The following is a 21792-nucleotide window of genomic DNA, read 5'->3' as shown; positions in this document are numbered from 1 at the left end:
ACACAGATATAACGCACAAGTCACTGGGGAATAACACAAAGTAATTCGTGTTTGCTTTAACTATGTGTCGTTTACAGTTTGTTACACACAAGACAATTCTTTTTTTTTAACAATATTTGCTTTCAAACAGGTGATGGTTTGTGTAGCACCAACACGACCCTTCTGAAAAGTTCGGAGGAACCTAAATGACAAAAATGACCGATCGATCATCCATCTTTTGATTCAATTACATTTGTGAAAGGTAAGTAAAAAAGTTTCAAAAAATAAAATAAGTAAGTCATTCACTCCATCATACCTCTTTACATAACTCCATAACTGGTAAAATAACCACATGAATCTTGATTTTTATTAGATATTTATTGAAGAAGACATGTCATTTCTGTATTATTTTTCATATCCACTATACAATTAAAGTATTCCATAGCTTTTCCCACAATTGTATTTCTTGTTGAACCTTTTTTTTTTTACTGCTTTTCAAGCTAGTAAATTATAAACCTGAACAAACACAGGTTGTTGATCTGTATTTGATTAAGCCAGTAAGCTTTGCTCTATTGGTTCCAACCCAACGTTTTGCATAATACAGAAAACAGGAAAGACATAAATTATGCATTTACAATGATAACCTTTAATTAATACGGCTGTAGGCTAATAACAGTCATTTATTTCCCTTGAACATAACATAAACCATACATTTAAAGATCATAAAATGAGCTGTCCAGACATCAGAAACTAATATCACTGGATATTGATCCATTTTCTTGACAGTGTCTAACAGTGTTTGGCAAAGAGTGCTTTCCTATCGTGTACAGCCTATCACTGTCTGTACCTCAGTTTATAGCCTGCTTGTGATTGCTGCATATTCAGCTTAAAAAGAGTGCCTGCGTTGGGTTCCTACCCTGCCATGGAGAGTGTCTAACTTCATTTTGTCTCTTTCTGGGAAAAACGTAGTCATTGGTGGATGTTGGATGTTGTGAAAGCTTTCATCCAACTTCCACACATAACTGGCCGAGGCAGTCATGCTGCCAACCCCAGAGGTGACATCAGAGTTCTCGACTCCACTGCTCAGCCAATCGGACACCCTGTCACGTGCTCTTGGTCTCCAAAATGTGCTCCCAACTTCTGAGGGAACATCTCCGCTCACTGAAAACAGAAGTTGAATGGTGTGATTCACAACAGCAGTGCACATATTTACCAATTTGAATTGCTGTAGAAAAAAAACCCTGATGGAATAATATCAAACTCACTGCTTGGAATGAAGGCTCCGTCCAAGCTAGCTGTCATCTTCACAGATGGTAGCGGTGGTTCCTCGGGTTCTTGTGCCACGGCTTTCAACATCCGGTCTATCAGCTCCTGCTCCCTGCTGTCCCACTCCTGCCAGGTCAGAGTTGGTTTCTTCTTTTCCCCCTTTTTGCCTTCAGAGGCGAAGTAGCGGCCCTTGTTTCGTGTTATCATGGCAGTAATTTTGTGGTGCACCTCCATGATTGGAAAACCACCTCCAAAACTACTGCCGCTGACAGCTTGGTATCTGTACCCACACTTTTCCACAAGCCGCTGGAGGGCTTTGCCTTGTGCGGCGATGTGCTCCTCAACGGACCTGTGATTGAGCCAGTCTGCCCAGGTGAACATCACCATGCAGTGTCTCCAGACTCTCTCACCGAATGGCATCAAGACCTCGACAACTGCTTGGTAGTGATTCTCTGTAAAGGCTTTGGAAATGGGAACCGCTAAGAGAAAAGCGTGGGGGCCCGGAGCACACATGGAGACGCTGCGCAGAACTTCACCCTTGAGCCAGTCGGGTATCGTCGAATCTGTAAACCAGCCTGGAGCCTCAACGACTGAGACGTTTATTCCAGACCTATTTCTTTCATGTTTCACACATGTCGTGGTTTCTTGCTGATCTTGGAATTCCTAAATGGCAAAACAATAAAATATAACCACAACAGACATGACAAATTCAATGTTATCCTCCCTGGCCCTGCTCCTAGAATATTTCAGTTTAGGCAGTATGGTTGGTTACCTTCTTCAGCCAAGTTGAGTCAAATAGCTCTTCAAAAAGGATCCCGTTTCCAACCATACTCTTCCCCGAGTCTTTTTTGCCAACAATTACAACCCTCATGTCAGTGATTGGCTGCTTCTCCCCTGTAAAAATGTTTTTCATCAGTAACAGTGATTGAATTCATCAAAGATGATATGATAATTGTTTGATTACCTCCAAACAACTCTCTCAGTATTCTTTCTTGTCTTTTGGTGGTCTGCCGAATCCTTTTGGCCATCTTGTGTCCCGCCTCTTTCCTTGCCTCCATCTGCTCTGCACGGCCCAGGTCCACTTCATAATGAGGGTCTTTGTTTCCTGCCCACATCTCTTCAATCTTCTCGAGGAGCTCCGTCACCTGCGTCTCATCGCTGCGCTTCGTGTTGTCCAGGACATGGTACATGTTCCCGCACTTCTCCACGAGCCACTGCAGACCTTCCTCGCTCTCTATACGCTCTTCCACGGTCTTCACTCCCAGCCAGTCCCCTCTAGTGAACAGCACAATGGTGTGCTTCCACACTTCGTCTTTGAACAGACTCATGTGTTCCTGGACTGCTCTCCGGTACGATGCGTTGAACGCGGATGCCAGGCCGACCACGAGGAGCACTGCGTGGGGTCCGGGAGGGCAGAGATGCATGCTGCTCTCTATTTCAATTTTATCCATCTCACAGATGTCCTGCAGGGTGCTGTTGTAGTACCAGCCGGGAGAATCGACCACTGTGAGCTGCCTGTCTGCCACCATGCTGTGGCTTATCTCACAGAACTCTGTTGTTCTTGTGTGATCAACAGCAAAAGCATCTTTTCTCAGAATGTTGTTGCCCGCTGAGCTCTTGGCTGACCACTGTGCTCCGACCATCACTATTCTTAAATGTTTTGGGGGGGTCTTGCCACCTATACAGAAAGGGGCACAAGTTGTTTTCTATTGAATGTGTTTGTATTAAAAACAACAACTTTTGGCTGATATATCATTATCATGTTTTTAAAACTCAAATATTTATTCCAGTATCTGCAAAAGAACCCAGGTTAAAATATGAACCAATGGTGCTTTATGCATGGCACAATAAATCAAATGTATTGTTTGTTGATTAGACTCACCTTCAATCAGGGCTTTGAGTTCCCTTCTCTTTGTCTGCACTTCGGCAACCCTCTGAGATGCTCGATCAACCATTGCTTCTATTTTCTCTCTCAGAGCTTTTCCATCAGCACTGTCAATAGAATAGTGACCACCGGCCTTTCTAGAAACCATTTCTTCGATTTTCTTGAAAAGCGTTTGGACTTGAGTGCTATCCTGCCTGTCGTTGATGTTGAGAACATGTTTTCGGTTTCCACATTGTTCAAGGATCCTCTGAAGTGCTGGCCACCGACTGATATTGAATTCCAATTCTTTGCTTCTCAACGGACCCTCTGCAGTAAACAGCACAATGGTGTGATCAAGCACTCCTTTGTGGAAAAGATGCATGTGCTCCTCCAGCGATCGTCTGAAGATCTCAAGAAACAGAGAACCGGCTGGAATGACTAGAAGAAAGGCATGGGGCCCCGGTGGACACATATGGACACTGTTCTTTATTTCTATCTGATCTAGCTGTGGAGTGTTGTCTCGTGGGTAGTGCCACCACCAGCCTGGAGTATCGACCACAGTGACGTGTCTGCCATGTACCTGCTGCTGCTTCACAACACTCTGGGCAGTTCTTCTGTGGGTCTCAAAAACACTTTTACCCAGAATGATGTTGCCAGCTGCACTCTTATTACTGGGCCACCCCAGTAATTCTCTTCCACCTACCAACACAATCCTCAACTCTGGAGAGTGGGGACTTTGTCCTGTAAGAGAGACGCAGTAGTCTTTATAGGTCCGTTATACAACACTATGTCAGAATCAGACTCAATGGATTGATTGATAGGCGAGATAATTGAATCACGAGGCGTGTGTTCCTGTAAAGGCATGAATGTCAAATTCACAGCAAGACTGATGTATTAGACTGTGTATGTAATAAACTGTCTGCTGAGCATATGAATAAAAACACTGTAAATACAACAGCATATCCACTAATACAAAGAAGTATTACATTTTATTCTGTAAAGTTGAATTCAGTTCAGTAGAAACAGCCTACATTACATTTATTTGTTTTAACATGAATTCAAAAGCAGAGACAGAAGCTTCAAGTTAGCTTCAACTAAACACCTCATTTAATTACTTCTTCCTATAGTAAGAATGTGTAGTTGAACTGTCCCTGTTAAATGAACTAAAATAAACACTTGATGCTTAACCACAGTGTCCGGCCCAAACAATTGCACTAGATGTTGCGGAAGCGCACTGTTGTCCAAGGTTTATGAAAGAGTCAACTTACCAGAGGTGGAACCAGGAACTATTTTCTGCATTGATGCTGTTGACGTTCTTGCTTCCATTGAGTAACTCTGTTAATAATAATACAGCCAAATCATTCTGCAGCACCACATATAAAGTTTGTAAAGAGGGACCTAGGTCTGAGGAAACGCTATGAGGAACGCTATGAGGAAACGCATTCCTCACAGCACATGATACACCTCCCCCAGTTTCACCGGGAGAGGAATGCCAAGCATTGTTGTAAATGTATACAGGGCGTGACATAGCGCGTTACTTTGGAAAATTACACAGACTTAAAATTACATCCTAACTATTGATGTTCTTCTTCATTTTTTGGGGGAACTGATGTTTGGTGAGTTCTCCTTTGATCTATACAAATACCGAACCTTTTCACAAGGTTAATGTGTCACTTTGATGGGGCAAGTTTGGTAAAACTGTTGCTACACAGTTTCCTCACATACATGAAGATCACGGAGTCTTTATTTATAGTCACTGACACTAACTGATGTTACTGTTGTTGATGACCACAGGGTCCAACTTAAAACAATCTTCCCTGGTCGAAATGTTAAGCAGTTGGACTAACATGTTTGTATTAAAACTTCAAAAGTATCACAAATCATATGGCGGTTCAACGAAATTAAATCTCCGCTGAGAATTTCATGTAATTACTAAATGATTTGGTGATTTATCAACCTGACTATTAACAACAGAGTAATTGGGAACTGTTTTTCTAATTGATTAATTGGTTAAGTCCTTTTTTTAGGCAGGAATACCAAACATTTCCTGAATTCCAGCTTCTCAAATGTGAGGATCCAATTTTATGATTTTATTTGTTTTATGTCAGCGTAAAGTGAATATCTTTCGATTTTGGACTGTCGGTCAAAACAAGACATTTGAAGACATCACATTGAGCACGAGGAAATAGTGGCGGACATTTTTGACTATTTTTTTTACATTTAACAGACCAATCGATTAATTGATTAATTAAGACAATGATTGTAACTGCAACAATTTTATGCTGTTACCTGTTACCAACAAAACAATCACAGCCTATTCCCGCGGACAGTTAAATATCCTCAATTTGCACTATTACCACCATTCTGCACTAATATCCCCAATCCATTGTGCATTGTCATTGTTGTTGTTTATGTTCATATATATTCTGCGATATCTATTTATATTTATATTGTACATAGTCGTTAAATGGTAAATGTTTATGCTTGGTTTCTCTGTTCTACTTTGTTGTCTTTAATGTCCTTGTTTTTATATTTTTCCTGTTTATTTGTATATTCCATGTATGTATATTGAGAGCAATGTGAAAACCGGAGTCAAATTCCATGTATGCGTACCCATTATTCTGATTCTGATATAGTTGTATTGCTTTCATTGTGATTTAATTGTATCTTGACAAACACGTGTTAGTATACTGTATGATGATAAAGTAGATAATTGTATATTTGTGATCACTGGTACAATAACTGACTATTCTGTGTTGAATTGGCTTGGCGCAGCCAGCAGAGGTAGCTGTCAGTTTTTCCTCCCCATCAAATGCAAAACCACACGCCATCTTTGTTTTGGGCAAACCACGTCAGTTCGACGACGGAGCCATTTTCCTCCCCTGTGATTGGCTGAATCCGGTCTCGCGGAACGTCACGTATATTTGGCGCTCTTCGTTTCTCGACCGGTCTGGCGCGTTTTTAGAAAGAGCAACAAACTGTCAAGAAAACATGAATTTTCAATTCCTACTCGGAACAATTTGGAAAATATCCGCGTAACGTTTTTCCAGTTTAACGTTCAGTATGTTCGTGGCTGACATGTTGGAGACGTTTGGACCAACTGTTGGACGCGCGAGGAGCGGAGCTGCTTTGAGAGTAGCATCTACCGAAGTATGCTAGCTTGTTGTTTTACAGTGACGTCCATATGTCTGGTTCCTCCACACTGATGTCCGCCGCACACAATGAACTTTGCGTCTGTTGTTTATCCACACACTCGGGGAAGTGAATAGGAAAAAGACAAGAAGACGAAGTAGCAGCAAGTTACACTTTCACTTTTTATCAGGTGAGTGTTTTCCGCCACCTTTTTTTGTCATTTTGCACAAAAACTGTAAGTGCTACAGGGCGCCATGTTTATAATAATACATGTTTATGTTAGCTCTCCCTGACCCCTTTATGAAGTTCTGTACATTTTTATTCTTCACCTGAACTCTTAACTCCCTGCATAGTATGGTTTTAATGCTGTTTTATAGGCTGTTTACAGTGTCAACAGTGTCTAATAAATGGATAATAAACTATGCTGTACCTTTTTTGTTGTAAATATTCAAATACAGAGTGTTGAGGTTTTCAATTATAAGTGATAAAGCATGAAAGGTTGTTGAAAACTAAAGGAATAATTGAGCATAACACTATTGTTATGGAACTTTTGCCTTTATTTGATAACTCCGGGATAATGAGTTTACATGGAATGCAACCTAGACCACTGTGCTATTTAGATAATAATACTTAATGTCTTCATTTACATAATGTTTACCTTTCGCTGTAGGTCTCTTTAAAAGTATGGCTGGTGTTGTGGCGATGGCATCCGTCATTGAGGACTTTGACACCCAGGTATGTCTGTGACACTGATTTGTAACTTTTTATATAGCATTCAGTAGCGGCTGCAAAATGTTTTAATTAATTTATTACGTACTTTGACTCCTTTTTACAGCCTTGCAAGAAATCCCGCAAAGATGGAGGCAGTCATATTGTCCAGACCATCACAAACTATTTCTCGCCCAAGCCTGTGGAGAAACCCTTTTCACCGCCTCGCTCCAACACCATCGCCGACTACTTTGGCCGGAAGGCGCCGTCCTCTAAAGAAAAGACCAGCTCCCCCGAACAGTTAAAGGAGAACTGTCGGACATCTGATCTCGCAGAAAAACGCACAGGCCCAGAAGCGTCGGTGAAACGGCAATCTCAGAAACGGAGGAGAAAGGCCAGCAAAGCTGCAAGGAAACTTGTGGAGGCTGAAACCTTTAGCTTCGCAGAGGAGGCGAGCTGCCTCATTGTCGAAAAACCACGTGATGGCAGAGACTCTGCAGCTGAAGCAGTCGGCAGCTGTGGTCTTCTTGGCAGTGATACAGCGGCCCTCGTTAACCAGCTTAGTGCTGAGGCTTTTGTCACTGCCACTGAGACTGTCGGTGATGAGCAGGCTGAAGAAGATGGTCCCGAATGTGGGAACAAACTTATTTTGGAACTAAACGGTGTTGAATTGTCTCCAATTGTACCTTCAAAATACAAAGCAAAAAAAGTCGGAACCGTTCCACGGAATTCAAGGAAGGCAAAGCATTCGGAACCAGAGGAGAAGGAAAAAGAAAGCTCCTTGTGTGATGTCAGTATGGAGGTCAATGTGGATGAGGCCTCGAGGTTAAACAACAGCACAGTCACCATCTCCTTCGAAGAGTTTGTGCGGAGCCAGGGCGGTGGTGAAGAGGACACGGGAGATGAACAGGGCAGAGGAGACGAAAGTAAAATCACAATAGAGGCAGAAGATATGGACACTGACCAGTTGGACGTCCCTAAAGCTGAAGACAATGTCGGTTCTGTGGAGCCACCGTTTCACGTCTCACCCCGAACCGTCACCATCCAGGCTGAAGTGCATGTAGTCTCACCCAAACAGGAAGCCGCCATGGCGGGGGGGAGATTAGCTTCTATCTTCAGCAGGAGAAAGGGGGCGATGAGCCCTGCGTCGTCTCCTCGTGTGGAGGCCGAACACCAACTTCCTGCTACGACTCCGACTGTCAGGCGTAGATCCAACGTGGTTCTTCAAGAGGAGGATCTAGAGCTGGCTGTGCTCGAGAGTGACTCCATGCCCAAGTGCAGCGAGGCACAGAGGAAGCAGTTCATGGCGGCCTTCAAACAGCCCAGCCTGGACGGCTCCAAAACCAAGCCTGCTAAGAGCCAGAGCAAGCAGAAGCGGGCTGGGGATGATGCGGACAAAGTTGCTGAAGAAGATGCTGTAATTCCACCCACTGTTGAGCAAGTCCCTGCAGCCTCTCAGGAAGACAAAGTAGTTAAAAAGAAACCAGCAAGAAAAGGTAGAAAGAAAGCTAAAGAAGAAGATGAAGCCATCACCACCCCAGCTGATGCTGTGGAAGAAACAGTGGCCGCAGTTGTTGAGGTTGATGATATCAGAGAGGAGATTCCCATCACCTCAACTCCCTCCGTCGCGGCGGTGAGGAGGTCCAAAAGAGAAGCTGTGGTCCGGCAAGCGCCTGAGCTCACCCCAACGAGCCCCGTCAGAAAAACCAGGAAACGCAACGAGTCGAAGGACGTTGCTGCTGCTGCTTCACCCAATCACAGCCCTGCAAAGATATCCACCCCAAAGATACGCAAGTCCAAACGCACAGTCTTCGTAGCAGAGGTGGTGTGCCCACCTGACACAAAAGAAACCCCGATCAGGTGACACATACAGTTACACGTTCTATGAAGGACATTTTGGATGCATGTATACATTCAGTTGCCAGTTTATTGGGTACAACGAAGCTGAACTAATGCGCTCTAATACAACAGTCCTGCATTCATGAAGGTTATAATGCTACATTTGTTATTGAAAAGGTGTTTATTCCACTATATGTTCATTTTGGAGGACTGAATTTCATTATGCAGCGAGTTGTTGTTTTTTGCGTACCTTCGTTAATATGAAGGGGGTGGACAAAATATTAGAAACACCTGTCAGTAGCGTAATGCAATACAGTTCAACAGCACCACGAACTACATTCTCCAACAGTTAGCTACCCAATAAAGTGAGTGTGTATGAATGTATTTACGTGTAATTGTTCTTTTTAATGTTCTTAATTCAATGTTTTCTTTTTCATAAGGATTAAATTTACGAGAGTCCATAGAAGCGTTTCTACGACCAAGCCTGAAAGTGGAAGTGGCATCAACTCTTCTGCTAAAGTAAGTATATTTATTACAGATTGGACAAATTCTAAATTGAATGAATTGCTGTACTAACATGACGAGGAACATTTTAAACATCATCATTACGAGGGTGATGAATGGATGCCTTTATTATTTTTCAGACATCAAATGACTCTAAAAAAAGGAAGCAGGCCAAGAAGCTGGTGGAGCAAGCCAAAGTGATCCAGCGGAGTAAAAAAACAGCCGTCAAGGGAAAGGACACGTTGAGGCGTTCGTCACGAACTGAGAACAAGAAGAGCTACTGTGAAGACGAGGTAACGTTAAAGGCAGAAGATGAATCAGAATGAATACATTATCAGAACAGTAGGAACATCCAGGCTCCCTCATGTGGCTCAAAGGTGAACTGCAGATATAAATGTTAAATAAATGATTATGGGAGAAATTATACAAATTAGTTGGGCGACCTTAATAAAGTCTAATGAGGCCCACCCAGTCTTTGGTAATGACTGCCGTTGTACATTTCCTCTGGCTTGTCATTCAAAAATGGACCGATAAAGTTTTAGCGATTCACAAATTTAATAACAAATCTTTGGCGTAGCTGTGGTTCTTCTCTCAGACCCTCGTATTATCTTGCACTGTTTAGTTTTTGTCCGCATTGCCACAATGGGACACGACCACAATACAACACAAAAGTTAAGTGTTGTTTTTCTCTTATTATTATGTGGTTTTCAGGATTCTGTCATCTGCCTGGAGGAGGACCAGACAGAAGAGAGTAAAACCCAGAAGCCTCTACGCAGCCTACATGAAGTTCTGGGGAAAGCATCTGTTGGCAAAGACACCAAGACTGTCCCAGGTAACTCTAAAAAATCACCATTTACTGTTTAGCATTTTGTAGAACTCTCATCTAATGGTGCTGTACTTTCTTCCTCACAGTCTCCAAAGGGGCCTCGCTGGGCCAAGAGAAGCCCGCTCGGAAGGCGTCTGCGATGATTTCCATCTTTGACGACAGCAGCTCTGAAACCTCTCAGGACGACGAGCAGTTCAGAGCTCGCAAAGAGTTCCTGAAGAGCGGCCTCCCCGAGTCCTTCAGGAAACAGATCGCGAAGACGGCCGCCAGCAGGGAGGCGTACTCTGTCTCCTCTTCCTCCTTTCAGCCAGTTCTTCACATGAGGCAATCGTCTAACGGTAAGCTGACATTCTATATATATATATATATACATATATACACATATATATATATATATATATATATATATATATATATATATATATATATCAAAGCGTATATATATATATATATATATATATATATATATATATACACATGCATATATATATATATATATACACACACACACACATACATATATATGGCATCAAGTTAATGCTTTTATTCATATATAATTCAGAGGAAAACATTTACATTTTTACTTTACTACATTTATTACATTTAGCTAATTATTTTGAATGCAGCACTTGAACTTTCTACATTGTGATATTGCTACTTTAACTTAAATATATGACTTAATGTATGTGTTATTATGGAGGACTGGTAGCTCAGCATAACTTGTTGTTGTTGACAGATTGTCCTCTTTGGAGTCTACGGTGGCCGGAGTCTTCGTTACTGCGTCATCTGAAAGAGCTTTGGTGCCAAACATCCAACTCCCCTCCGTCTGTCAGCGGTTCCCTTTGTGTGAGGACAAAACCACAACGCAGAGCCTTTTGTGAGCGGGTACGTCGGGTATGACCGTAATGATTTAGTCACACGTTTAGCAGGATCAGTATCTCATTGTGTGGTTTATAGGTACACGTACTTGAATGCTCAATTCTGTCTTAGTTTAAATTGTTGTGCATCGTTTCGTTTGTAGTGTCGTAGGGTTAAACGGCAAACACAATGTTTGATTTTTCCTTTTTGAAGGGTTCTGGCTGGAGGCCTGAGATCTCTGAAATTGTTCGGCAGCTCCTATTGGAGGAGGTCGGCACCTCTAACCCTCTGTTCCCCGCTCACATGTTCACCACTCGCTTCATCAAGAGACGCGCTGACCACCAGCAGCAGCGCTCAGGTCAGTCTGACTGAAACAACGGTAGATATATGTTGCACCGCATAACGTCCGGTCGCACGAACCGTTTTCATTTTAGTGTTTATCCTAATCTATCCTCTCAAAGCACAGACGTTTGCAGTATTAATCAGTCACAATAGGGAGAGAATTAGAGCCTAAATTAAACGATTATTCTCTACATCCATTGCATGTTACTTGGCAGAACCAGAGGCTGTAACCGGAGTCACAAGCACCACACCAGTGGGAGGGAAGAGGAAGAGGATGGAGGGCGAGGGGGGAGTGTCTGTGAAGGTGGCCAAGAAGCAACGGGCCAACTGTGCAGAAGAAGAAGAAAAACCTGAGCCGGAGCCAACAAAAAGGGGGGGGCGTACGAGACGAGCCAGGAGATCGAGGCCGCAGGGGGGGGCGAATGAGAAAACTGCTCCCGTCCCGTCTGATGACGGCTCTGTGGTTGTGATTGAGGACTCGCCGTCGGGAGAGAGGACTGGAAGAAAAGGTGAGGGTTCACATTCTCTCTACCAACTTTGGGATCAACAAACAATACGGCAAATCAGCCAATGGGATTCAACTTAAACAACATAAAGGAAGCTCCGGCTTATGTCCAACAAACCACAAGTCAATGCAAGCTTGCAATCAAAGACTGCAAATATATTTAAATGTGTTGCAACAGACTGACACACCATCGGACCAACTGTTTTTACTTTAATGTTTTTTTAACTTGCCCTCCAGAATTAACTTTTGTAGCAAATGTGTCGTTATCAAAGTTGATTGGCTAAAAATAGAGCTGCTGGCATTGACTCCACCACAACAATGTGTAATTATCTTAAAAAGCTGCCTGCCCGAGGAAAAGACTTCCAACTGGCATGACGGCTATTTATAGAAGATCCTCAAAGGTGTGCCAGTAAGATAACCTCTGTCCTCGTTGTTTACATGCTTGGTGAATAGATCCAGTAAGTGTCTGTCAGAAGTCATGTAGAAAGTGTTTGTCTCCACAGACGTGTTGAGAGAGGACGTGTTATGGACGGACAAATACCAGCCCCAGCACTCCGGCGACGTCATAGGTAACACTGGCTCAGTGAGGAGGCTGCACAGGTGAGGACCTAACACAGCTTTGATTTCACTGCACCTGTGTAAAGACAGGAGCCGCATAGTATCATCCCGTTACGTAAATACAACACAGCGTGGGCACGGGGCCATCGTATGAGGAACTTTTGGGCGAATGTTTCATGTTTCTCCTTTTCATTCAGCTGGCTAAAGGAATGGAAACTGCGTGCAGACCGAGAAGAGAGAAAAAAGCAGAAAGACAAGAGACAAGAGGAAGGCGACAATGGTGGGAGATTAGAGAAATGATTCTCCTTTTCTTTCCTCTTTATAACTACTTCTGTTTGCTTGTAGTGCGTTTGTGTTGACTGAATGATGGCTCTTTGTGTCCAGACTCGGAATGGGACTGCGGAGAAGAGGACGTCCAGGACGGAGAGGACACGTTGTGTAACACGATACTCATCACAGGACCTACTGGAACAGGAAAGACTGCTGCAGTCTATGCTTGTGCCCAGGAGCTGGGCTTCAAGGTACGAAAGCGTCACGGTCCACAAACGGTGACATTTGTGTAGGAATTGGCGTCTTGATTTCCTAACTGCTCTCTGGTCCCTCAAGGTGTTCGAGGTGAATGCTTCCTCTCAGCGGAGCGGCCGTCTGATTCTGTCCCAGCTGAAGGAAGCCACTCAGTCTCACCAGGTGGACAGTCAGGGGGTCAACGCCCACAAGCCCGCCTACTTCAACAGCTACGGCACAAGCAGCAGCGCCGGCCCTCTCAAGCGCGGCTCCTCGCCCAGTATGTACCGGGCTAACGTTGATAACCTGTTTCTAACGAGGGTCTGTTTCCTGCATATGTTCTGTGTGTGTGTGGTGGGAACTGTTGGAAATTCATTCCGGGTCGTATTCTTCATCTTCCAGGAAAGGTGGACTCTCCTCGTAGGGCGGTTTCCTCTCCCAGGAAACAGCCTCAGTCCCCAAGAGGAGCTAAAAGAGGAGGTCTGGCTCCCACCTCGTTAGCTAACTTCTTCAAAACGGGTCAAGCCACCACCAAGGAGACGCCTAACACGAAGAAGAACGAACAGACAGGTTCATCTCATCTTCTCGTGTCACTTGTTTACTGGCTGACCTTCATGAAAGGTTTCTACCAGGACCTTTAAACAAAATGTCTTTCTCTCTCTCTCCCCCCCGCATCTCTTCACATAGCTCCTTCCAAGAAAGTCCTAAAAGCAAGCAAGTGTGTCAATGAGCACAAAGAGCCCAAACCAGCTCCCACCCCGAAAGAGAAGAACAACGAGAGCAAGAAGACGGCCACCTCGCTCATCCTGTTTGAAGAGGTGGATGTTATTTTTGATGACGACTGGGGGTTTCTAGCTGCCATCAAGACGTTTATGACCACGACGAAGAGGCCGGTCATCCTCACTACCAGCGGTGAGTAGACGGAGAAAGCTAAATATCTCAGTCTGTGTTGATTGGATTCATTCACACTTTTTGTCTGGTCTTTTAGATCCTGCTTTCAGCACCGTGTTTGATGGCAACTTTGAAGAGATCCTTTTCAAAACGCCCTCAGTGGTGAGTGGACGAGTGTTCAACACTAATGTTTCAATGCCAATCGAGCGGGAGAGATCGGTGATCAAAAGTGAATTCCAGTCGGTTATAAGTTGTCCTTCTCCGGCACAGTTGGATGTTGGCAGCTTCCTGCGTCTGTTGTGTCTGGCGGAGGACACGAGGACGGACCTGTTGGACATCAGCTCCCTGCTCAGACTCAACGGCTGTGACATCCGGCAGAGTTTACTGCAGCTGCAGTTCTGGACCCGGAGCGCAGGAGGCCACCGCGTCGCCAGACCATTGACGCACACCGGCACACGAGGTGAGAAGATGAGCTGGTGGGAGCCTATGAAACTGTTGGAATAGTAATGTTGATCACTTGGTTTTGCTTTACAAATAAACTACCTTTTAATCCCATCTTTAATCCGTCTGTGTGTGCAGTGACCGACGCTCTTCCTCCCTGTGACACCGGCTGCACTGAGAGCATGCTGGGTCTGCTGAATGTTGAACCTGAGGGAGACATTTGGGAGCGGCTCAGGGTAAACTCTTCATTCACCACGTTACACCGCTGAGAGTAACAACATGTGGAAAGTGAGCTTTTCTTTGGTTCCTGTTGTACTCGATTGACCGGGTGTGTGTTGTCAACAGAGTCCGACGGAGGAGATGTTGTGCTGGGAGCTGCTGGCAAACAGCAAGCGACGAGGAGTGGACCTGCTCTATTCCAACTTCGAGACGCTCTTACCTCTGCCGCTCACACAGCTGATTACCTCTACCTTCAAACCAGAGCAGTCCGTTTGTGCATTACAACACCGTCCTTCTGTTAATCCAGACGAGCCGCCATCACGCGCCAGGTCACCGCACACGGCGGAGTCGGCGGATTGCTCGGACGACGGCAGTCCGATTAAAATGTCCAGTAGGATGAGGAAGAGCAAGAAGCGGCACATTTTACCCGACCAGGACGGACTGCACTCGGACTCGGACTCAGAAGACGGTTTTCTGTCTCTCTGCAAGACGCAGGGCGCTCCTCAGGCAAAGGGAGGCGTCAAAGAGAGTTTAGTTTCGGAGACGGTGAAGAGGAAGCCGCTGACTCCCGAGGAGCGGGTGAAAAGTCTCCCGGTCTCCCAGTGTCTCGAATCAATAGCTGACTTTTTAGACGACATGTCGTACATGGACTCCTCTTTGAGGGTTCGTCCGGAAGGGGGCGACCATCCCAGAGGGATGTCACCGGCCGGTGCCGTGGTGAAAGACGGGATGACGGACGAGTCGAGGGTTGAGACCGACGGGGGGAGCTGGGAAAGAGGGGAGCACGTCCTGGAGATCCCGGCTGCTGTGGAGGCTCTGAGCTTCCACAAGTGTCGGATTTCGGTAGCGGAGGCCTGGAACAAAGTCCAGCAACTAGAGGGGGAGGTGGGGCGAGAGGCTACAGCAGAACTCACCCTCCCTGTGGCCGCCCATCGGGAAGGTTACAGCTTCACTCAGGACGGTCCCTGTCAACCACAGTGAGTCTCACCAGTCTTTCTTTACACATTATCACCATCCTCTGTACAACGTGGACCTAATGCACTGTGGCCCCGTTCTAACCCTGACCAGTTAAACCAGTGCAAAGAAAGGTAATGCGTGTCGATGCGTTCCAGGCTGGTCCAGCGGAGGAGAGAAGTGATGGAGAGGCTGATGTTCAGAGGAGTGTTTGGTACTCCGGCCAACAGACCAGCAGCTGCTCTGGACTACCTGCCAGCCCTTCGCACCATCTGCAAATCAGAGCGGCTTAAGGAGCAGGGCAAAGTTAAACGGACGTGAGCACGCGGCAACCGTAGTTTGTCACTTGGCTGGCGCCTTTGTCTTTGTTTGAAGTGTGGGCAGGATGTGGTTATGTACCTCTCATCACAGGCAGCCAGTAGCTGACTCACATACTGATGTCTTTGTTTTGACACCAAGTGTCTGGCTAAGAATAAATGTGTTAAAGTGTCAACTGAATTCTAATTGTATGCAAGACGCAGAGCATGCAGCTCAAACATACAGATGAAACCACGTCTGATGAAACGGGTCCACAGAAAACTGAGCTGTTTGTTTTTCCTCCTCCAGGTTCCTGCACTACCTCGATGCGATCCACCTGGGTGTTGAAAAGAGCACTCAACAGCATCTTGCTGAAGACTTCCCCTGAACCACAGTGTCCTCCTCATCACACAGGGGCCACACTTTATAGAGTCCGTGCATTTCGGCTGTCGGTGTGGAAGAAAAAAAACACTTTTACAGTTAGTGTTGTGACACGAGGATGAATATAGTCCGGCAGCAACATATGTCACTGTTGCCTTTTGTCTCTTTTTATGATTGTGACCTCGACATGAGATGAGCTGGTCACAGCTGCGTGTGCAAAGATGACTTCCTGGTTCCACGTATTTCTTTTGAGATGAACTGAATATTGAAGTTATTCTCACCTGGAGAAACTCACAGCTGAACAACATCCAATGCTTTCAGCGCATCTTATGGTGCTTTCAATGAATACACTGAAGATTTCTACTTTATATTTTTGTAATATTAAGCTGTTTGTTTAAAGATTTTTTTTTTTGTACAGTCGTGTTTTATACGTCGACGCCGCTTTGCATCTTGCAAAATATTTTTTATCGTAGACATTTCTTTTGAGGAGCAAGTGTGTATCACTAATGTAAGAGATTAACATGTAAAATATCATTTGTAAAGGCTGTGTGTACAGCGTCATTCTCCACACAAAGTACTGTTGGTGCACTCAAGATCTTTTTAAAAGCGTGTCAACCCTAAATCACCTCCATTTGTTTTGTTTTTCAATTTATCTTTTTTCAGTCTTGAATATGTACACATTATTCACAGTGGGTATCTGTTGTGACCAAATAAAGGTTTATAACAACTAAATAAAGAGATGGTCTCACCGTGTATGTGGTTGAATACTTTGTATCGTGATAACTGAGCTGGTCTCAGTGATTACAGGGTGGATGGTATGTTGGAGGACTGCTGAACCTGAAATGAAGTGCTCTGACCGCAGTATGTGCTCAGCTGGAAGACCGGTTTCGGTTCGGTTCGATGCCTCAGCGTTTGTGTTTGTGACGGCACCGCTCAGAGGGAGATGTCACAAAGGACTGCCCCCAGTGACAATAAACCCCACGTTGTTTCCGTCTACTGTCGTTCACACCGCGCAGCTGGACGCCTGCGTTGTGTTGTGACATCCCACAAAGAAATATTTCGCAAGTTCCAGTTTTCATTTGGCCATTTTTTTTTTTTCGGTTGCATTTCGCCACGTGTGAAACTATGCGACTACCATGTTTAGATTAGACTGCGCGGATTCATCGTCGTTTAAGAAGAGACCCTCGTTTGACTTCGTGCCGACATGTCAAACCATGACCGAAACAAGAAGGCGCTGCTGGAGCTGTTGAAGCGGCCGGTCAACAGTCACTGCGCCGACTGCAGAGCTCCAGGTACGAGACGCGTGTTTCTGTTCTTTCAAGCTTATCTAAAATACAGATATATATTATCAGAAAGTGGCCAACACCCTGCAAATAATCAGACTCTGGATTCTACTTTTGTCACAACAGTTTTGTTGTTGACAGTTATGAAGCTCGTCAGTCAGATGAGATGAATGTTATTGTCCTTTTGTGAATGCAAGCCAGGCAGGTTTAACAACCAGGGAAAGCTGCAGGTTCTCTGCAGTGGTAGTTTGATTTTCTAAACTTTTGAACAGGAATACACACTTAAGTTTAATGCACAACATCAACTAGTAGCTATAATGAAAGCCTAAAGGGTCCTTGTGTTCAAAATAGTGGTTCAAAGTTATAGTGTGCTCTTGTGTTTATCCCCTAAATAGATTTTTATTTATTCAAAGACGAGACCTATCACAGAACACGTCATTTCCAGCATAGGAATACAGTGTACATGGCCCATAGAGTGAGGGGAGCAGGGGGGGGGTTGAGGCCCCCAATCAGGACATTCTGGCTCTGCAAAGTGTTTAATCTAAGTCCCATTTCTTCTGCACACCCCAGATCCAGAGTGGGCGTCCTATAAGCTGGGTGTTTTTGTGTGTCTGAACTGCTCCGGCATCCATCGCAGCCTGTACAGCCGGGTCAAATCCATAAAGCTGGACTTCTGGGAGGATGAACTGGTGGAGGTATGGTCCCCACTTGTGTTATCATTGCTATGGTAATAACGTTATTCAGGTCAAGGGACAAACTGTATGTGTCGGCGTGTAATCTTCACACGTGTCTTTTTTTTTGGCATCTGGGAAGTTCATGAAGTCCAATGGCAATGCCAGCGCCAGAGCGCTGTATGAGAAAGCTGTTCCAGTGTACTACTATCGGCCCCAGGAAAATGACTGTGCGTAAGTAACTTTCCAGAATGATGACATTCTTCAGAAAACCGTCTGCGTGATGAACATGTATGCTGACGGAGCAATGCCACCATAAATAGAGAGAAGTGCAACCACTGACTGTAGAAGTGAAATATGGATGAATAGCCGCTGCCCGATCAAAGCTTAATGGTCTTGTGGTGATACTGCAGCTCATGTTCACGAGTTTCTGCATTTTTGCCTTTGAACCGCAGAGTCTTAAGAGACCAGTGGATTCGAGCGAAATATGAAAGGATGGAATTCAAAGGAGAAATCAAGTATCCACCAATTTCATACACCACAGGTGATGTTGTCATTGTTTTCTGACACACGTGTCTTACTGTAGATAGAACATCAATCATCATCGTCTGTTGGCGTAAAGCTGAGGTGGTTCCTCATACACATGCAGAACTGTTTGCATTACAAAACCGCCAGGAAGTGAAAGCTGGCCAGACTGTCACGCTTTGCAAAATGTTGCAACGGCGCGGTGACTCAATTTTATTTTTCCTGGATCTGACACCAGGTTTCTACGAGGGGTTGCTGTGGAAGAAAGGGAAAGAGAACTCCCAGTTTCTGAAGAGGAAGTTTGTACTGTCAGAGCGAGAATTCACCCTGACCTACTACAACAAGGAAAATGTGAGTTCCCTGCTGCTCAGACACGATTGAACTACGCGCTGTAGGTGAGCTCATCCCAGTCTGATCACGAGGATCTTTCCAGGGATGTGCTGCCCGTGTGGTATTTAGTTGCAAAGGCCTAAAAAAATACAAGAAGCAATACACTGCGAAGCACAGTGGTGCTTTGAGATAAATGCTAACGTCAGCATGCAAACATGCTCACAATGACAATGGTTATTTTTTAGAAAGTATAACGTTTACCATGTTCTCCAACATTTACTAATACCAAGTATCAGATCATAAACCAGTGTTGGACAAACCTGCTGGTCGCACTAGAGGAAAGGTCAGGTGATCACTGAAGTTATTACAATTCATCCTCTGGGGACCATGAATGTCTCCACTGAATTTCATGGCAACCCATCGAATAGTTTTTGAGTCATTTCAGTGGAGACCAAAGTGGTGGACTGACCGACCGCCATTTCCATCTCTAACCACGCTGCTATCATGGCTTCAAAAAAATGAGTGCACAAGCAGCTGCATGTTAATTGAATCCAGTCGTTGCGTCCTTTCTACAAACTCTGATGTGCTGTGTGTTGTGATCCAGGAGTCCAAAGGCCCAAAAGCCGTAATCTCCATCAAGGACCTAAACACCACCTTTCAACCAGAGAAGATTGGTCATCCTCACGGGCTGCAGATCACCTACCAAGACGACAATCACACCAGGAACCTCTATGTTTATCACGAGAGTCCTGAGGTGGGACTGCATGATCATCCAAAGTATAAATAACATTAACCAGCAAGTCTTATACTGATTGTCATACTATAAGGCTGTGGAGAAGCTCAGGGTCTCTTCTTCTACTCTAGGAAATAGTGACGTGGTTCAACGCCATCCGTGCCGCTCGCTATGCGTACCTGAAGACGGCGTACCCGACTGGAAGCGACGAAGAAGTGAGCATCAAACCTTCTCAACACCCCGAAAAACAGACAAAATGCACTCTAAATATTTTCAGAAAAATTGCAGTTTATTGAGTGTGAACGTTCACTTTCAGCAGACTCAACAGCAGTATGAACGGAAACTTGCCTCTTTTTTTTGCGTTTATGTTTATAAGCCTAACATTCGTGTACCTTTACACCTCTTTGTCAGCTGGTACCGAAGATAACGAGAAACTACCTCAAAGAGGGATACATGGAAAAGACGGGGCCATTGGTAAGTTAATCAAGAAGAAAAAGTGAAACATCTACAGTTTTTATGTGATTTTATTTTTTTAGATTTGTGCCGCGACCAACAGAGTTAGAGTTGTTTGTCACAGTAGTAGAAGTACATGATTGTGTTTCGGTTCCTCTTACATATTCAAACACCCGTGATTTACATTTTGGTAAGAATATATTGGTGTGAAAGAAGAAGTTAGGGGATATAAATGTTTAAATTGAAACTGTCATTTTTCATGTGAGGCATTAAATGTGTTTTTTCTTTAACAGCAGAAGGAGACGTTCAAAAGGAGGTGGTTTATTCTGGACTCTCAAAACAGGAAGTTGTTGTACTTCAAAGGCCAGCTGGTGAGGACTTCTCATTCTAACTCGATGCTGTGTGGATGTTTGCCAAGCACTGTAACCACCATTATGTTTGAAATGTGTTTTCATGCTTGTGAACGTAGGATGCGGAGGAGTTGGGGGCCATTTTCATCGGCACAGAGAGCAAGGGTTACTCTGTGAAGGAGTGCGTCCCAAAGCACGCCCGGGGAAACAAGTGGAAGTGTGGTGTTACCGTCGAAACGCCCCAGCGACAGTTTCTCTTCATGTGCGAGCAGGAGAGGGAACAGAGAGAGTGGCTGGACGCCCTCAGACAGGTCCTCTCCAGGCCCATGGCCCCGCAGGATTATACCAGTAAGCAAGGCTGGTCAACAAACATGTCAACAATGTACAGGAGACACGGATATTTATTATTCACATGACGTAACAGTCATTCCTGTCATGTGAAAGCTTAAACTTTTTGCATTTTTTGTCTGTAATGGAGTGTGAGAGGATGGATGGATGCATGTTAACATAGCATAGGAACAGACAGGGTAACAACAAAATAGTAGGAGTCATCCTCTGGGGGCCAGGAATGTCTGTATGAAACTGCATGGCAATACATCCAATAATTGTTGAGATATTTCTGTTTGGACCAAAGTGGTGGACAGACCAACTAATGCACACACGCTACTAGTTTGCCGAATGAGAACAGCAGTGTTACTCAGTTATCTTGGTTCCCGGCTTCAGATTTTTCTCTGCAAAGTGTGTCCAAACAACGCACCTGTACTCACTTATTTGTGAGAAAGTTTGTTATATTCAACTGTTGCATTATGCATCCGTATGACCACCGCTGTAATACTCCTTGTTTCTCATTCCAGTTGAAGCCAACATTAAGTATAAAAGATGAACAACAGAGAGGTGTGCCAACAGGATGACGGGGAGAAGACTATTGCTGCACAACGGATGAACATCTGCTGTCGCAGCACTCTCATCTTTGTGTTGTGGTGATACATCTCGACTCTGTGCCACAGTATGGATTTGAGACTTTCATCCACTCACGTTAACTGACACCCGAACTGATGCTCAATCTCAGACTTCAGAAAATACTCTATCATTGTGTGACATCCACTCTTATGACCAAACGTACACATATAAGATCAACACTGTTATATTGTAAGAGAAGATTATGCTGGTTAAATATCATGCTATTTTTATGTTTCTTACTTTTTTACATTTTGAGTTACGCAATTAATACGCATTTAATTTAACATTTTGAACATGTTTCATGAAATCATGCAGAAAAATAAACAGCCTTTTCTAAGTAAAATGTGTGGATTAGTTAATATATACTATCTATTTTTATCTATCATAATAAATGCAATATATTGTGATAAAAGACGTTC

At 44.3% G+C, this 21792-nt stretch overlaps 3 protein-coding genes across 3 annotated transcripts; 2 read left to right on the top strand and 1 right to left on the bottom strand.

Annotated features, from left to right (window-relative positions):
- Positions 1-643: 643 nt before the first annotated feature.
- Positions 644-4444, bottom strand: LOC306787219 (GTPase IMAP family member 8-like). Its single transcript, XM_079282309.1, has 6 exons — positions 4378-4444; positions 3128-3850; positions 2210-2923; positions 2018-2139; positions 1245-1908; positions 644-1140 (listed from the first exon to the last, which is right to left on the bottom strand). Exons 1-6 carry the CDS (start codon positions 4433-4435, stop codon positions 866-868), a joined length of 2556 nt encoding a protein of 851 aa, XP_079138435.1. The 5' UTR covers positions 4436-4444; the 3' UTR covers positions 644-865.
- A 1666-nt stretch (positions 4445-6110) lies between these two features.
- On the top strand, positions 6111-16765 carry atad5a (ATPase family AAA domain containing 5a). Its single transcript, XM_079282339.1, has 22 exons — positions 6111-6431; positions 6912-6976; positions 7077-8809; positions 9229-9307; positions 9433-9585; positions 10004-10124; positions 10205-10456; positions 10855-11003; positions 11190-11334; positions 11534-11827; positions 12327-12423; positions 12579-12661; positions 12766-12902; positions 12988-13165; positions 13288-13455; positions 13573-13797; positions 13874-13938; positions 14047-14236; positions 14356-14453; positions 14563-15413; positions 15549-15707; positions 15997-16765. The coding sequence occupies exons 2-22, from the start codon at positions 6926-6928 to the stop codon at positions 16073-16075; spliced, it is 5307 nt and encodes a 1768-aa protein (XP_079138465.1). The 5' UTR covers positions 6111-6431; positions 6912-6925; the 3' UTR covers positions 16076-16765.
- Positions 16766-17145: 380 nt separating this feature from the next.
- adap2 (ArfGAP with dual PH domains 2) lies at positions 17146-21696 on the top strand. Its single transcript, XM_079282700.1, has 11 exons — positions 17146-17360; positions 17922-18046; positions 18165-18256; positions 18478-18566; positions 18786-18898; positions 19482-19631; positions 19742-19825; positions 20022-20084; positions 20357-20434; positions 20533-20761; positions 21268-21696. Exons 1-11 carry the CDS (start codon positions 17273-17275, stop codon positions 21294-21296), a joined length of 1140 nt encoding a protein of 379 aa, XP_079138826.1. The 5' UTR covers positions 17146-17272; the 3' UTR covers positions 21297-21696.
- Positions 21697-21792: the final 96 nt, after the last annotated feature.

The sequence above is a fragment of the Melanostigma gelatinosum genome (assembly GCF_949748355.1).
Source record: "Melanostigma gelatinosum genome assembly, chromosome: 13".
Classification (NCBI taxonomy): domain Eukaryota; kingdom Metazoa; phylum Chordata; class Actinopteri; order Perciformes; family Zoarcidae; genus Melanostigma; species Melanostigma gelatinosum.
This window is presented reverse-complemented; position numbering and strand designations above follow the sequence as displayed.